General features: G+C 40.6%; 1 protein-coding gene across 3 annotated transcripts in view; it reads right to left on the bottom strand.

Moving 5' to 3' along the window:
- SCNN1B (sodium channel epithelial 1 subunit beta) overlaps window positions 1-16,277 on the bottom strand; it is a 170,816-nt gene that overhangs the window by 53,080 nt on the left and 101,459 nt on the right. For all 3 annotated transcript variants that reach the window (XM_073636694.1, XM_073636693.1, XM_073636696.1), the window contains 2 exons: window positions 4,258-4,421; window positions 1,413-1,520 (listed from right to left, as the gene is read on the bottom strand). In XM_073636694.1, the coding sequence (XP_073492795.1) occupies window positions 1,413-1,520; window positions 4,258-4,421 (272 nt within the window). The remainder of the gene's footprint in view (window positions 1-1,412; window positions 1,521-4,257; window positions 4,422-16,277) is intronic.

The following is a 16,277-nucleotide window of genomic DNA, read 5'->3' as shown; positions in this document are numbered from 1 at the left end:
GCCTTTAGAACAACTTTAAACACCCCTGCCGGTGTTATATTGTTTGTCTCATCTCTGTAGCTGCAAGAGTTTGTTCTGTTGAAAATAGAACAAAGAAAGCCCAAAAAAGGAAACTAATGCAGCCATCACATCTAAGAATTGGTAGGCTGGAATACAATAAATGTTTGCTTTTTGGGTTTTATACTGCTTTACACACTATTTCTTTTGACTCTCTACCTATGTTTGACCTTGCATTTTCTGGCAATGGAGATATTTAATTTACATCTCAAGATATTAAATGAGATTTACTGGCTAGGTATAAGTAAGAAACCAGAGAAAAGGACTTTCAGCGGCTGTTGGATACATTCTGAGTTTTTCTGCTGCCCAAGATGTTCTTTCCCAGCTTAGTGCTATTTCATGCTTGTGATTTTTGTTGAACACCACTCAGCCATGAATGCCAGATGCCTGGAGCACTGAACTGGTTGTGTTCTTCTGTAACATTATAATGCTGCCTTAATAGACATTTGATTACATAACATGATAACGTGTTCTTCTTTGTTCTTCTTTTAAGAATATGGAATAAAATAAAGTTTGGCATAACAAGAAGGTAAGATTGTGAGTCCAAAGCATCTTCTTAGTGCATAAGAGGGACAGAAGCATCCACATATAGATCCATCAAAAATTAATGTCTATTAAAGAGATAGAGATGAGGGAGTACCCATGCAGATTGTCATTTCACTGACCCATCAAGAAATCTAAGTACACAATTTAAAAACATGTGGCTAAATTCAGAGAACATAACCGAGTAAATGCTAAAAGAACAAACACATAGGAACAGACTGAGGAAATATAAAGTCATTAATCACAGGTAAGGACAATTAAGGACAATGGACTATGGGTTACTGATTTTGTACCCAAAGTCCCCAGATCAACCAGTCAAATCAACCCGTTCAGGTGATGATCATCTAACGTTTATTGCTACATGAAGGCGAGCTTCCCATCTACAAAATGTTTCAAAGTTGTAATAATATTGTAAAAAATATGCCCTCATGGGCCTATTTGTACCTTCTATATTTTTTTATAGAGACCCAGTACTTCAAAACCTGAGGTGCTCCAATATGCACATTTGACTTCCTCAGCAAAAGTAAAGAACTGGCTTTACCCCCCTCCCCCTCTTTGTTTTTTTTTTTTTTTTAGTGGTGTCTATCATGCTTATAAACCAATCACTAGACACAGGTAGAAGAAAAGGAGCCTGTCTCTACTTGTTTCAGGGGTGTCATATTAGAGTGCCCCAGGTTTCAGGGATCCTTGGGTGATGAAAAAGACATTGGGTGATATATGCAGGCACCTGTGAGTTGCCACTTTGCAACATTTGGTGAATAGTAAGGTTTGATTCCTCATTTTCATATACATAGTAAAGTCTTTGACAATACCTGGATTGAGTAGGAACTGTTGAATTTTGAATATATATTTGCCACTGGAATATCCGAACCATCTACTGTACATGAGGAATATGGCGCCTCTAAATGTTGTGTTTGATCCTATAACGAGAAACCCATAATAATGACCATTACATTTCTACAGTCATAAACAGATGATAGCATTTTGTAGCAACATGCCACCTAGGGCTGGGTGTCAAAGTCAAGAAGTGATGATCCTAAATCCAAGATGATGGTGTGGAAGAAGAGATACACAAGTAAAATTTGCATATGAGGAAGATAGCGTTGGATTTTATAGACTAGTAAACATACATTTTTCAAACATTTAAACATTTATTGTTGCTAATTTAGATTTTTGACTTTTAGGTGAAAGATCCTCTTTAAATATTGCCATTCATGCTTCTTCATAACATCTGTTACTGAAAGCCACCAATATATTTATAATTAAAATTATTTGAAGATTTAATGGTATATTCCTCTAAGTCAGGAAAACATTGGAATTCATAAAAATTAACAAGCTTTAAAGTGAATCTTTAGCCACATTTATTTTTTTGTGAGTTAGGATAGAGTAGGGAAGGGTTAAAGCTTCTGCCAAGTTTTTATCCCTGTCTGTTGTCACCAGCAAGGACACAAGATGAGGCCACTGACCAAAACTTATACTGTATGTGTTTTGGATAGCACGCCCATGCTGAGCAATATGGTTCCTCCCACAGGGGCATGGTGAGAAGTGGGTGCATAGTCTTCTTATTGAGTGCCAATCAAAATAAATACAACTGCATGCAACACAGTTTGCAGGATATCCAACTGAATCTAATCTCGCAATACCACAATGCTTAAATGTGAATGGTCTTTAAAGGCTCATTCACACCTTTGCATTAAAAGCTTCTAGCATGCATGAGGACAAAGGGGACATTCACAGCATATTACAATCATGGTAATTAGGGAATGATGAAAGAAATACAATACATTAGAAAACATTAAATACATAGATTGTGATGTTAAAGGAGAAATCTTACCCTAATACAGTCCTTCTGCAGGACCTGTATAATGGCAGAACAGGTCTCTGAAATAATGATCCCCAGAACTTGGGGGAGATGCCTGTCAAGAACTTGAGGTCCTGCAGACTTCTCCTTGTCGCCAAGTACCACAAGGTGGTGACGAGCCTCTGTTTAGGAGTGATGGCTTGACACATGCAGGTGTCCTGCCTGCTAATATAAGGGGACAGCAAAGCCAACAAACGGTGAAAAACGGGGTCCGTCATCTGGAGAAAATTCCTGACATCATCAGGATTATTCTCCTGGATCTCCCGCAATAAAGGCATGTGACAGAATTGGTCATGCTGAAGCAACCAATTCTTGGTCCATGAACTCCTCCCCACCCTGTTCATGGACTGGGCTTGGGTCAAAGCAAGAACCCCAACACCAAGTCCCCGCACAGCACAAACTCTACGACGAGTACATAACTGCAACATGGCTTCAAAACGGTCAGCTGGTCAGAACAAACTAACAGAAAGCACTGAAAAACAGAAAGGCCTGAGAAGAGCGAGATGAAAATCAGAAACGAGTGGACAAGAACGCACTGGAAAACAAATACGTACTATAATAATATGCACTGAAACCCAGATGTGAACTGACTACACGCACTGAAGAACAAATACGAACCCACAAGCACAAACTGAAGAGCAGTAACGATCTGAAAAGCACGAGGCTGAAAAGCGTGAATCGTCTCTCACCAAACTTCTACTAACAGGAGATAAACATGAGATTAGCAGAAGGAACCCAAAGGGTGGCACGCTTCGTATGGAACATCCCTTTTTTAGTGCCGTCGTACGTGTTGTACGTCACTGCGTTGTTGACGGTCGAAAGTTCAGAGAAATTTTGTGTGACCATGTGTATGCAAGACAAGCTTGAGCGGAATTTCGTCGGAAAAAACATCCAAACGTCCGATCATGTGTACGCGGCATTAGAGTTCCTCTTTAAATTACAAGAAGGGTTATTCATTCAAAGAGTGCTATGAAAATTTTTTTTTTCCATAGCAGTCAATTAGCTTCTTTATGTAATTTGTAACAAGGGTTCTAACCCACTTCCACAACTAAAAAAAGTTTTGGCTTTTGATATACAGTAATGTACTTTTCATACTTCTTCCAAAAACAGGTCACTTTATGCATACATACCATGCTTGCCCTTGTAGTTCTATAAAGAAAGGCTAGATGTTATTCTATTAATTGCTATCTTTTTGCTGTCTGTGACTCTACCATACAAATTCATGGTCTTTGTATTTGTATTCACAGCTTTATAGATCGCTGCAAAAACAGCCATCACGTTGTTTCCTTTTATAAATTGGCACCTATCTCAAGAATTGCAGAATATTGTCATCAAATGTATCCCCGTGCAGGTGAACAAAAAAGTTAAAAATGAATTGCATGAAATGTACTTTATGATCATTATCCAACCCATGTATATATTGTGCGCTCATGCATATCATGAAGAGGAGAGGGGCATCAAGAGATACTTTGCTGTGGCAATACTGAACCTCTGGCCTATAAGGTAGCTCAGTGCTTTATTAGTACCTCCTCTTGTTGTTGGTAATTGCATGCTATGCACGCATCACTCCCCCCCCCCCCCCCCCAACTTCCAGGGAGCTTGAGAACTAGAAATAAATTTACAAGATAACATCCACCTTCAGTGAGTGAACATTGTTATAACAGCAGCTATAAACATGTTTGAAAGACTATTATGAGGCTGTCTCATTTTGGTTTCACCCAGTTCCAACCAAATCAGTAGTTGGCCGGCATCCCATCAGATAGCATTGTTCTGTGTGTATTTTCCCATCAGCGTACCTCAAGGACAGCTATAGAGGTCTCTGTTCCGGGCATGGCATAAATCCCCAGATCCTTCAAAAACGGAAAGCTTCTCTGCTGGTGAAGAATAATTCTGGCAGCAGCTGTGCTCTGGAGAAAGGGGATATACTCCTTCTGGTCAATGTCAAGAACCATCTTTAGCCCTAGAGAAAACACAGAAGATGTTCACCGTTACTCAAGCAACACCTACATGAAAATGAAGCACACAACACGGAAGACATGTCATTGCTTCCCAATTCTGTCAAGCATGGTCAGGTTGGGACCCATAAAATGTCCCCATGTTGACTGTGTTTTGCCTGATCTGAAAAAGGAATTCTGTCTGGCCAAACTTGAAACATACAATTTGGACATACAGTGATACATCCATTCTCTTCGCTTCTCCCAAGACCTCCTGCTCTCTTATCATCTCCTCCCAAGCTCACCTATAAGACTTCCCCTGGAACTCCTTGACCCAATCTGTTCAACTATCTCCTAGTCCAGGGGTAGGCAACCTCGACACTCCAGCTATGGTGAAACTACAAATCCCATCATGCCCCTGCCTCTAGGAGTCATGCCTGTGATTGTCAGGGTCTTGCAATGTTTCTTGGAACTTTAAGTTTCACCACAGCTGGAGGGCCAAGGTTGCCTACCCCTGTCCTAGTCTATTCGCCTTTAGGTGATCCCTGAAACTCATCTTTTCAGAGAGGCCTATCCTGATTCTAATAAATGGTACTTTTACTTTCTCCATTAACTCATCCCTAATAGTTATAGTTATTATTACAGCTATGACTAAGGGCCAGTTGTCATGGTGTGAAACGCGTTAGAGATCTGTTTTATCCCTTTTTCTGTATGGACTGTTATTAATAAAGAGATTTTTGTTGGAGTGCGGCCATCCGGATTATTATTTCTGCTATGTGCTACTTGCATACTGAGCTGGCACCCATACCTGTTGGAGGAGGAGATATTGTGGCTCAGACACCTGGAGCGGGTTTTTCTGTTTGTCTTACAGCTATAACTGTTTGTATCACTTGACCCTCCCTTTAAAATTGTAAGCTATAACATGCAGGGCCTTTTGAGCCATCTTTTACTGAATTTTATAATAACTATTGTCTCCCTCCATTTTGTAAAGCTCTGTGTAAACTGCTGGCACTATATAAATCCTGAATAATAATACAGTATATGCAATTCAGGTGGGTGCCTATACCTATGGGAACTACTGTATGCAAACAATTACAACAACAACTCTATGCATGTGCTTTGAAATAATCTCTGAATGGCTATGAAATGATTGTTACCTGCTGTACCAACATCAAAGTAAAAAAAAATCCAGATGTGCCAATAATCTAAAACAGGTATTTTCTGCAAATAATCTGCACAGTTTTAGGTAGCATAGTAATAAAAGATGACACAGACTAGCTATGACAGTCACGTGGTGTGGTACATAACCAAATCCACAATGCTCTCCCATCAGCTTCTTCTATTTCAGGGGGCTGTATTTTGTTGGTTAAAGACTTGGGTGGCAAATTTCAACATGCCAGTGGGATTTCCAAGTTTCATTTATCTTATTTATTTACTTTTATAGCGCCGTAAATTTACACAGTGCTTTACATATATATTGTACATTCACATCAGTCTCAAGGAGCTTAGAAGGTCCCTAACTCACATTCATACAAATACATACTAGGGCCAATTTAGACAGGGCCCAAGTAACCTGCCAGCATGTCTTTGGAGTATGGGAGGAAACCCATGCAGGCACAGGGAGAACATGCAAACTTCATGCAGGTAGTGCCGCTGTTGGGATTTGAACCAACAACCCTAGTGCTGTTAGGTGGAAGTTCTAACCACTTAGTCACTGTGTTGCCCATCTTATCTTGACATATTTTATTACTATGTACAAGCAAGTATAAAACCAACCACACTTTCCTTTCAAATATACATACTATACATTTGTTTATTTTATACAAAATATTGGGAACTGTGTAGCAAAAGTAACACCACAATGTGGTCTAAACTAAGCAGTGTAAGTTAATTTCTTTGTTCATGCCAAAGATGTGATAGCAAATTCTCCACCACTTTTAATGAATAAGAGTGTGATTACCACCAGCCACCAGAGAGAATGCAAACCTGCCAAAAGAAATTGCTGCAAGGTGATAAGCAGCAAAAAAGTCTGATCGTGTTGTATGCAAGGTTTCTTTAACACAAACTCCAGCCTTTGACCAGCACATCTGAGTACTCCACACATTCAGTAGGGGCAGTAGTCTCCTACAACCACTGTATAGACAAATCTCACACCACAGCAAAATAGAGGAACCATAGTGTAGTATTTTTATTAACCAGCTTCATATAAAATACTGTAATAGTAACTACAACAATTATTAAAAAAAATCTGTTCTAAACCCAACAAAGTAAGTGGTCAGTTCACTCACTAGTGAAGAGGCCTCCGCTCTGGACCCAATGCGGCAGAGTGACGTCATATGTAAAAGCTCATCCTAATGAAGTTCACACAATGCACGTCTTCAGGGCCCTCTAGTGTTCTGGAACAGTGACCATGTTTATGTAGCCTAAAACCGGAACTTCAACCTCAACCGCCATAATGGCGTTGCCTACTCCCATACGGTTGAAGAGACACTGGACATCCATAACAATAGGTGAGCACCATACTTAATACTTAAAAGTAAAACTGCTTACAATTTATAGACAAAAGGAAAAGTCACCTTACACCAATATCATCTAGTGAATTTAACAATGCTATATGAATATATAATTCACCAGGAGACACAAATCAAAGTTGAATATAAGTATGTGAAGTTCAGGCTACATATCACATAAAAAGTAGTATATACAATATTATGAAAATGATAATAAATAAAACAGAAATATAGCTATCATATATGAATCAATATAAAAATACATATACAAATATTAACTAAAAAAGAAGATAAAAATAGAAAGATAAAATCCTAAATCTAGAAAAGACAAAAGGGCAAACAAGGGAAGGGTTAAATAACCCATATAAACATTTATAGCTATAAATCTCACCTATTTGAAATCATTAAAGGGTACCAGTTAAGGACCAAATACATTTAAAAATAAAAATACCCTAAATTAAAAAAAGGGCATGGTAAAACACAAGAAGAAACATAAAAAGGGGAGACAAAGACTGGGAAAAAATTCTTAACTGGTATCTATAAAGCTATCAATATCCCAGTCTACATTAGGATCATAGGGAGTAAATGTCTTTAGTTCATGAATGTAGCACATTACTTTTAAACCATCTGGTTCTTTCTAAAGTGCAGGTAATACATTTATTACATAAGAAAAAAACTCAATCCTAAAAAAATAGGGGGAGAATTGATTATACTTGGTGCAATTCTATCCCTTAAATTCGGGGATCTTCTAAAGATTACTTTTGGGTTATTAGAAAGAAAATTTGTTCAAAACAGGGTCACTTTTAAGAATGCCCCACTGTCTTTTAATAATTTGTCTAAACTGATGATGTTGTATAGAAAGATTAATAATAAAAGGACACATTACATCAGACTTAGGGTCTGCTTTGTTTGGTCTTCGGAGAAATTCCCTACCCAACTGTTGGACGACCTTGACTAGATGCTTCTCCCAATAACCTTTCTCAATAAATCAATTTTTACCCACCTAAACCTCTTAGGACATACCTGTATGTCCTCCGGTTGAAGTGGGTATACCAGGATGACGCCTGCACCTGCAGGCATCATCCCAATATCAACATTTTCAGCTGGTGATGGGCTTTCATATAGAAGTGATCCAAGTGGCTATACAGCCTTTTCTGGGCTCTCCTGTGCAATGGAGGAGCATGGTACCACCACCATTAGGATCGCTGGTGCACTAAGAGGGGAGGAAGGTACATCCTTACCCACCTCCCCTCTGTGAAGTAAGAAATCACATAAGATGGTCTGATGTTTGCAAGTCATTACTGGCTTGTAAAGCATTTGATTAAACCGATCTCAGTTTGATCATATGCTTTCAGGGTGAAAGAGAGATATGGGATCTAATAGACCCCAGATCTCTCAATAAAGAGGACCTGTCACAGTCCATGCTATCACAAGGGATGTTGTTCATCTTGCACTCTTTTAATTTATTTTTATAACCAACAATGGGATCCTTATTAAGGGTAAGTATGTTTCTATATCTTTCAAAATGCTATACATTTCTTTCATCGTTTCCCATACGGCCATAGTACATAAACAGCCAGATGGAAACAGAGCCGATGCGGGTGGACGTACCCGTACATCCTCCCACATCGGCTGCTCATGAGTGCGCTGCAGCAGAATCTGTGACTTGCTGTGTTCACCGGAAACAAAAGATCACCGATCATTGTACCAGGCTGCTTTGAGCGGTGCTTTGTAATCGCTGTGACAAATTACAGCAAGCACATGAACAGCAGTGAAAAATGCTGTCATTGTCTACTACTGTGTGAGCTCAGTGATTGGTCACAGCAATCACATGGTACAAGGGGCAATCACAGCAGCCCTCTACTATGTGATAGCTGAGACCAATCACAGCATCATAGTAGTACACAAGGTTTCATGAAACCTTTACACAATCTTTTACCGATTGCTTATTATAGTGATCATCACTGTATTAAGTAATAGTGTAAAAAAAAAATCCTAATCACTCCCCCAGAGTAGTACAGTGTCACTGTGGTAATATTGCACTTGGTGACAGTATGTAAAAAAATTAAAAATTAAAAATATATATACAGTATATTGCGGCAGGGTGACCCTGTGCCGCTCTGTAAAAGGTTACAGCTAGGTCTGATGGCACTAATGGCACAGGGGTGTGCTGCCTTCATATGAGAGCCAGATGTAGAGCTCAGGGCCCCACCCACCCACCCACCCAAAGAGGTTCGTGTATGAAGGGAGCCGTGAAGGGTGCTGCCATGCACCATGCTGTCTACGTTGGGACAGACCAAGGGCCAAGCCTGCGAGAGAGTCCAGGAGGGACAGAGTAGCTATCAATATGTGGGGAAAGATGCAGAGCCGAGGTACAGCGTCTGTACACGAACACAGGTACGTGCTTGATGGTCAGGAGGACCACTGCTGTACTAATCAGAGCAAGTAAAGCTGTCACAAGAGAGCCATGGAGTTGAATGTTATGTTTATTGCATTGATGGTGAGGACCCCCTGCGTGGGAAGACATAATGGTATGAACTTTGACTTTCCTTTAAATAAATGTGGGCAGGAAAGCCCTGAAAACTATATCTGGCTTGGAGTCGCAATGTCCCTGATCACTGCCACACCAGTCATACTGTCCCTAATTACCACCACACCAGTTACAATGCCCCTGATCATCGCCAAACCAGTAACAGTGTCCCTGATCGCCGTCACATTGGTCATATTGTTCCTAATCACCGCCACACCAATTACAGTATCCCTGATCACCGCCACACCAATCATATTGTCCCTAATCACCACATCAGTTAGTGTCCCTGATCACCGCTCCTTGGATTTTGGGCCTCTTTAAGTTCTGGTTTTAGGCTACACAAACATGGACAATGTTCCGGACACTAGAGGCCTCTGAAGATTTACTATTGTGTGAAATGCATCGGTCAGAGCTTTTATGTGTAATGTCATGCCGCCCGTCGGGGTTCCGTGTGGTTGCCACTGATTTAAGGTGGAGTTCCACCCACTTTTACAACTTTATCTTAAAGGAATGACAACCACTCCACCACTTGATTTTGGATATTTTTTTTTTCCTCTTACCTTTTATGAAGCACTTTGTGTACTTCCGCCCCAGCCTTGTCGCGGCGGCCCAGTGCGTCACGTCCTCTTCTCCCCTGCTGCTTTCTGGGACCTTTGTGTGTCCCAAAAGATGATGGGGCCATTCAGGAAGCACAGCGCGACTTACATAGTTACATAGTTTTGTGTGCATTACTGCCAGTTTACATAGTTACATAGTTAGTCAGGTTGAAAAAAGACACAAGTCCATCAAGTCTTGCACATGTGCAGTAGGAAACCGGCAGTGAAGCCCGAAGGCTCCACCTGGTTTCCCTTAGTTAGAATGGCAGCACCTGCACCCAATCCATGGACAGATCGGCCTTGGGGGGGCCTACATCGCGAGTTCCCTGGACAGGTAAGTGTCCTTATTAAAAGTCAGCAGCTGCAGTGTTTGTAGTTGCTGACTTTAAAAAAAAAAATTGCAGCTGGAACTCCACTTTAAGTGAAATAGCGGCTTACTTTGTTGTGTCGGGAGGGTCTAGCGCTCCTGCTCCTCATTCCAGAATCCTGATTTTGGCTATGGCATTCTCCTTGTCTGTCTGTCCACCTGCAAGGTAAATGATGTGGCCAGACTTTGGGTGGAGACCATACCTGATATAAGCCAGCCAAGCTTGCAGTCTAATGCTTGTGATAGCGTTTGTAATACCTGATCATGCTCTCTGTCTGTCCTGCTCTGCTGTTTGGATTCCCTTGTTGATGACCTTGAAATGGATATCGACTATTCTCTGAACTCTGCCTGCCTTTTTGACTACAGATTGACCTCGACTATCCTTAACCCTTATATAAATAAGGAGCTAAGTGGTGTGAGGTGTAATTCAGCCAGCATCCCAAAAGTACAAATGACACAGTATGCACATGATGCCACATGTCATCACGCCGGTGGACCTGCCCAGGTCCGGTTCCCTCCACCTCTGCGGCTGGCAGACCAGATAAACTGTGGACCAGGCACCATACTATCAGGAGAAGGGGAGTTTTCCTCCCCCTAATCCATTAAAACATACAACCCTCCCCTGGATATAAATATGGGCCAGATACCCGCCCACTCTCATTTGGGACCCCACCAGTGCCCTAGGCTAACAGTAGCTGTCTGTACCAGACAACTTTACATAGGTATGTTTATTTGGTACACTTCTCTTCCTCTACTCTCCCTAGTGATGGGTCAGTTTTTTGCTACTACTACCTATATACCTCTTCATTTATTATACTCTAACCTACTGCATACCTGCCTGAGCCCTATGTGGCTTACACAATTGCAGACTACCACTCTGTTTCCCCTACCTTGGTGCCTTTGTTGGCCCCTTGGGAGTCCTTGTGGATACATGGGGGGTTCGCACTCTGCTGCTCCTCCTGCGAGCCAGGAGGTGGCCCACACCAGCCCCATCTGAGAGCATTGATATATACTACTTTTTTACTTGCCACATGTAAGTTGATTTGTCTTGTTCAGTATCCTGTATAACTACAGCCAATATCATGCTATATATATTGTCTGCTTGTATTCACCTTATGCTGTGTGTATTATTTGTGTATAAGCTAAATTTGACTTATTGTATTTTTAGATTCTTTGTACCCAATAAATCCCCTTAAGAAGTAGATACTCCGAAACATAGTGAGATGCATCTAAGATCTTCCCAGGTGACCTACCAGTTTTAGGCAGTACTGTTCTGGGGGGTATCTTAATGTATAGGGTACTATTTTGTTAATGTTTTTATGTCCTCCACATGTTTTAATGTGATGATTTCTCTATGGACCAATTTTCCTATTTTAACTTTATACTAATAAAAAATTCACCTTTTAATCGAATAACTTTGTTTGCATTCTGCCTCAAAAATATCTGAGGGGTGTTTTTCTTGCACGCATGTGCATACTGTGTCATTCAACTATCCTTAACCCTGCCTGCCTTGTACCTGGACTGTCACTGAACCACTCTGCCTGTCTGCCAACTGCAAGTACCTGTTTGCTTTGCTCAGTTCGTGCCTGCCCTGGTGTGGTGGCCAGGCACTATAGCATTGTGTAGAAGTCCTGGGGGCAAACGAGTACAGGTAGGCTTGCTTGCCTTATGGTAAAAGGGGGCTGCTATAAGTGAGGGACACAGAAGCTGGCTATAGTGCCTGACCATCTGCGTTAAGGTTAAGCGTGACATATTGTTTTTTAAGTGTTTTTATTTACATACCAAAGGATTTAATTAAAAGAAATTGTAAATCCAAGTTAGAGAACATAAGTTTATCAAATAATCTAAGTTTATCTAATTAATAGTGATCACAAATTGCATATAGAATCAATGCTGAATAAGGAAATGAGTAAGAACTAATTAACTGCTTACGGTCCACCCCATAGGAGTTTTAGTGCTACAGGCGGCAGCTTTGCGTCAGATCACGTATACAGTGTCTTAAAAAAGTATTCATACCCCTTGAAATGTTTAGGGTTGTTGTCCTGCTGAAAGGTGAACCTCCATCCCAGTCTCAAGTCTTTTGCAGACTCTAACAGGTTTTCTTCTAAGATTGCCCTGTATTTGGCTCCGTCCATCTTCCCATCAACTATGACCAGCTTCCCTGTCTCTGCTGAAGAAAAGCATACTTATAAAATGATGCTGCCACCACCATGTTTCATGGTGGGGATGGTGTGTTCAGGGTGATGTGCAGTGTTTTCCGTCACATGTAGTGTTTTGCTTTTAGGCCAAAAAGTTCAACTTTGGTCTCATCTGACCAGAGCACCTTCTTCCACATGTTTGCTGTGTCCCCCACATGGCTTCTCACAAACTGAAACAGGACTCCTTTTGGCTTTCTTTCAGCAATGGCTTTCTTCTTGCCACTCTTCTATAAAAGCTAGGTTTGTGGAGTGCACAAATAATAGTTGTCCCGTGGACAGATTCTTCCACTTGAGCTGTGGATCTCTGCAGCTCCTCCAGAGTTACCATGGGCCTCTTGGTTGCTTCTCTGATTAATGCCCGACCTGTCAGTTTAGGTGGACAGCCATGTCTTGGTAGGTTTGCAGTTGTGCCATACTCTTTCCATTTTCAGATGATGGATTGAAAAGTGCTCAGTGAGATGTTCAAAGGATAATCTTATAACCTAACACTGCTTTAAACTTCTCCAAAACTTTATCCCTGAGCTGCCTGGTGTGTTCCTTGGTCTTCATGATGCAGTTTGTTAACTAAGGTTCTCTAACAAACCTCTGAGGGTTTCACAGAACAGCTGTATTTATACTGAGATTAAATTACATGCAGGCGGACTCTATTTACTAATTAGAGGACTTCTGGAGGCAAGTGATTCCACTAGATTTTAGTTAGGGGCATCAGAGTAAAGCAGGCTGAATACAAATGCATGACACACTTTTCAGATATTTATATGTAAAAAAATTTGAAAACCATTTATAATTTTTCTTCCACTTCACAATTATGTGCCTCTTTGTGTTGGTCTAGCACATAAAATCCCAATAAAATACATTTACCTTTTTGGTTGTAACATAACAAAATGTGGAAAATATCAAGGGGTGTGAATACTTTTTCAAGGCACTGTATATACGTGATTCCAGACTTCCATCTGCAGGGAGCGTGCGCTACCTGCCAGCGGGCTGCTTCTTCTGTAATAATTCACAACAAAAGTCATTCTGCAAGTATTGGGCACGCACCTCCAGCACCCGTTGATCGTCGGCAATACACAGAAAACTGAGATATGCCTATGTAAACAATGCATATCTCAATGCTGACAGGGGGTGGCTTCTGTGTTCCCGCAAAGCAAGAACTAGAATCCATTACTTTCTCTAGTAAAAGCAGCATACGGTTAACACACAAACACTGGCTAGGCACACCGTTAACCTTTTGATCGCCCTAGATGTTAACCCCTTCCCAGCCAGTGTCATTAGTACTGTGTGCATACTTTTAGCACTGATTACTGTATTAGTGTCACTGGTTCCAGGCAAAGTATCAGAAGTGTCAGTTTGCCCGCGGCAATATCGCAGTCCCGCTATAAGTCGCTGATCGATGTTATCACTAGTATAAAAAAAATAAAAAATGATTTCATAAATATATCCCATAGTCTGTAGATGCTATAACGTTCACATCAACCAGTATATCAATATACGCTTATTGGGATACATATTGCCCTAAATTTATAAAGAAATTCATTCTTTTAAATGTTTTTATTGAATATGTTTTATAGCAGAAAGTAAAAAAATCTTGTGTTTTTTTTTTCAAAATTGACGGGTTTTTTTTTGGTTTATAGTGCAAAAAATAAAGAATGCAGTGGCGATCAAATACCACCAAAAGAAAGCTCTATTTGTAGAAAAAAAATGTCATAAATTTTATTTGGGTACAGTGTCGTACGACTGCACAATTTTCAGTTAAAATAACGTAGTGCTGTATCGTAAAAAATGGCCTGGTCATGAAGGGGGATAAATCTTCCAGAAGTCAAGTGGTTAATATACAAATACATGAGTTGGCAATTATGGCTAGATGCATAATGCATACATGTATAGTCATAAGTTATTAATTAGAAAAACAAATACAAGTCCTGCCAATTGATAGATAACTACCACAGGTAAAAATAGCTATAAATGGTCTTTGTCTGATTACTGCTGAAAGTTCTAGCCATGGGTGGCCCTGTTGGCACTACCCAGTATGAAAAGAATAGACTGAGCCAGGTGGAAAATTATCAGCTAAACAGTGACTGAATTATATCATATGCAGTCACATTTGGGTATTCAGACTTTATGGGTGCTGTGGCTGTAAGAATACAATAACCAGTAGTGCGGGTTCCCCCGTCCACGCAGTTTAGGGTGAATAAGGAAAATGATTGGTTTTCTCTCATTCAGCACACATGTAGGGCAAATGTGTATGGCTAGCTAGGAAAAAATAAAATTAAAAAATTATATTGTTACTGAGTAAGTAGCCTTTGTAAAATGTTTACTGCCTCTAAGTCCCGGTTCACACTAAGGCGACCTGTCAGGCGACTTAGCCGCCTGACAAGTCGCACTCCATGCAGTGCAATGGAACCGTTCTAATCAGAGCGACTCAAGTTAGAAAAAGAAAGACTTAGAAAAAAAAAAAAAAAAGAAAGACTTAGAAAAAGGTTCCTGTACTACTTGGGGGCGACTTTCGAGCAGCTTGCATTGACTTCTATTACAGAAGTCGTTTGCAAGCCGCGCTGAAGTGACGCTGTAAGGGAGCGGCTTCAGAGTTGCACGACTTTGATTGAAGCCACCACAGTGTGAACTAAGACCATATTTTAGGGGAACACATGAGGAGCACATGAGGTCAACTGTTGCCAATCTGCTCTGGAATTAGCATTTGTGTCAGGAATCAGAAAATGGCAACGCTGTATGAAAATCTAGGCTTAACCACTTACAGACCGGAAGATTTGCCTGCTTAATGACCAGGCCATTTTTTGCGATACGGCACTGCGTCGCTTTAACTGACAATTGCGCGGTCCTGCAATACTGTACCCAAACAAAATTGACGTCCTTTTTTCCCACAAATAGAGCTTTCTTTTGGTGGTATTTGATCACCTCTGCGGTTTTTATTTTTTGCGCTATAAACAAAAAAAGAACGACAATTTTGAAAAAAAAATATATATATATATTTTTTACTTTGCTGTAATAAATATCCCCAAAAATGTTTTTAAAAATCAAATTTCTTCATCAGTTTTGGCCAATATATATATTCTTCTACATATTTTTGGTAAAAAAAAAAAAATCGCAATAAGCGTATATTGATTGGTTTGCGCAAAAGTTATAGTGTCTACTAACGATTTTTTTTTTTTTACTAGTAATGGCGGTGATCAGCGATTTTTATCGGTACTGCGATATTGCGGTGGACAGATCGGTCACTTTGACACATTTTTGGGACCACTGACATTTATACACCGATCAATGCTATAAAAATGCACTGATTACTGTATAAATGTCACTGGCAGAGAAAGTGTTAACACTAAGGGGCGATCAAGGGGTTAAATGTATTCCCTCATTTGTGTTTATAACTGTGGGGGGATGAACTGACTAGAGGAGGAGACATGTCGTTGTTCGTTCCTAGCTAGTAGGAACAGACAATCTGTCTCTCCTTTCCTCACAGAACAGGGAATTGTGTGTTTACACACGCACGTCCCTGTTCTGGCTCTTGTGCCTGCGATTGCACGTGGACAGTGGTCATCGTGACCACCGGGCATGTGCATCGGCTCCCCCGCCGTGCAGTCGGCGCGTACACGCCCGCTATAGGCATTTAAAGGGCTGATGTACAGCTACGATAGTTCGCAGGATCGTGCCGACCTGCAGCAG

Source organism: Aquarana catesbeiana, linkage group LG06 (assembly GCF_042186555.1).
Source record: "Aquarana catesbeiana isolate 2022-GZ linkage group LG06, ASM4218655v1, whole genome shotgun sequence".
In the NCBI taxonomy this organism is placed as follows: domain Eukaryota; kingdom Metazoa; phylum Chordata; class Amphibia; order Anura; family Ranidae; genus Aquarana; species Aquarana catesbeiana.
Note: the sequence above shows the minus strand (reverse complement) of the source record. Positions and strands in the feature narration are given on the sequence as shown.